This window comes from Empidonax traillii, unplaced genomic scaffold (assembly GCF_003031625.1).
Source record: "Empidonax traillii isolate 1590-97213 ecotype Southwest subspecies unplaced genomic scaffold, ASM303162v1 scaffold992:size1346157, whole genome shotgun sequence".
Lineage (NCBI taxonomy): Eukaryota > Metazoa > Chordata > Aves > Passeriformes > Tyrannidae > Empidonax > Empidonax traillii.
The window spans coordinates 1331900-1332992 of record NW_020956185.1 but is presented as its reverse complement, the minus strand read 5'-3'; the positions used below and the strand labels follow the sequence as shown (position 1 = coordinate 1332992).

General features: G+C 55.6%; 1 protein-coding gene across 1 annotated transcript in view; it reads left to right on the top strand.

Annotated features, from left to right (window-relative positions):
- Positions 1-141, top strand: part of LOC114067991 (deleted in malignant brain tumors 1 protein-like) — a 6332-nt gene extending 6191 nt beyond the window's left edge. Inside the window, 1 exon segment of the mRNA XM_027903797.1 lies at positions 134-141. Within this exon segment, the coding sequence (XP_027759598.1) occupies positions 134-141 (8 nt within the window).
- Positions 142-1093: the final 952 nt, after the last annotated feature.

Genomic DNA, 1093 nt, shown 5'->3' with positions numbered 1-1093 from the left:
GCTGCGGGGAGGGGCTGGGTAAGCCCGTTCCCTGCCGGGGAGCCCCGGGGGGAGCCGTGGCGGGGCTGAGGGGCTGTTGCTCTCTGGGTGTATCAGGGTTTACCTCGGAATCCCAAAGCTTTTCCCCGTGCAGGGTTATGAGGCAAAGACTAGTCTCACTTAGTTTGTTGGTGGTGCATTAATACTTTTTACTCCTTTTCTGCCCAGTTCTGCCCTCAGCTGGGGCTCAGCTCGGTTCAGTCCTCAGCGGCCGGTGGAATGTGTCGAGCTGGGCTTCCTGCCGGGTGGGAGAGTTACCTCGGGAAGCTGCTCTGGAACCCCAGCTGTGCCGAACCTGGGAGCTTGTACAGGTAAGGGCAGGGCCCGTTCTCACAGAGAGAGTTGGGTTTGGCTGTGGGAAGAGGGAACAGAGTGTGTGCCTGTTAACTCCAAGGACAGCCAAAAGCTGGGAGAAATCCCCAGCAGGTTTGGTGACGTGAGAGCAGCTTCAAAAGACCTCAGCTGCTGGAGAAATGCCCACGAGAAATGTCCAATCTTCCTTGTTTGCAAGGATGGGGGATTGCTGTGCTCTCTAGCAAAAAAAGGTCTCCTTGCTCTCTCAGCAGGATGTCGAGTGCCACCATGTCTCTGAGGTCACCCTTTCTCCTGTTGGGAGAGCATGAGGCAGGTGGAAAGGATCCCCAGGCATCTACGGGCTCAAGGGACTTGTATGACTGCAGCTTGCCTTTGGCACCTGTAGGATGGACTTTCAAGGTACCACTGGGAATGTGCCAGCTCATGCAGGACAAATCAGCATTGCTTCCACGGGTTTTCCAGGCTTTCTGAAGGAGTGCTAGCAGTGTTGGAACTGAGTTCTGATGGGTTTCTGGTGAGTCATTGCTCTGGTCTTGTCCCTGTACCTCTCCTGTGTGCTGAGTTCAGCTGGAAGGAGATTTTCCAGGGAGCAGGAATCTTTCTCAGTGCAAGAAGTTGCACTTGATGAATTTCCCTTCAGAGATGATGCCCTGGGCAGGGGAAGTGCTCAGCAGGGAGGCTTTTTCCTCCTGGGCAGGAAGAGAGGCCAGTACCCTTCCTGCCCAAGGCCCAGCCCAGC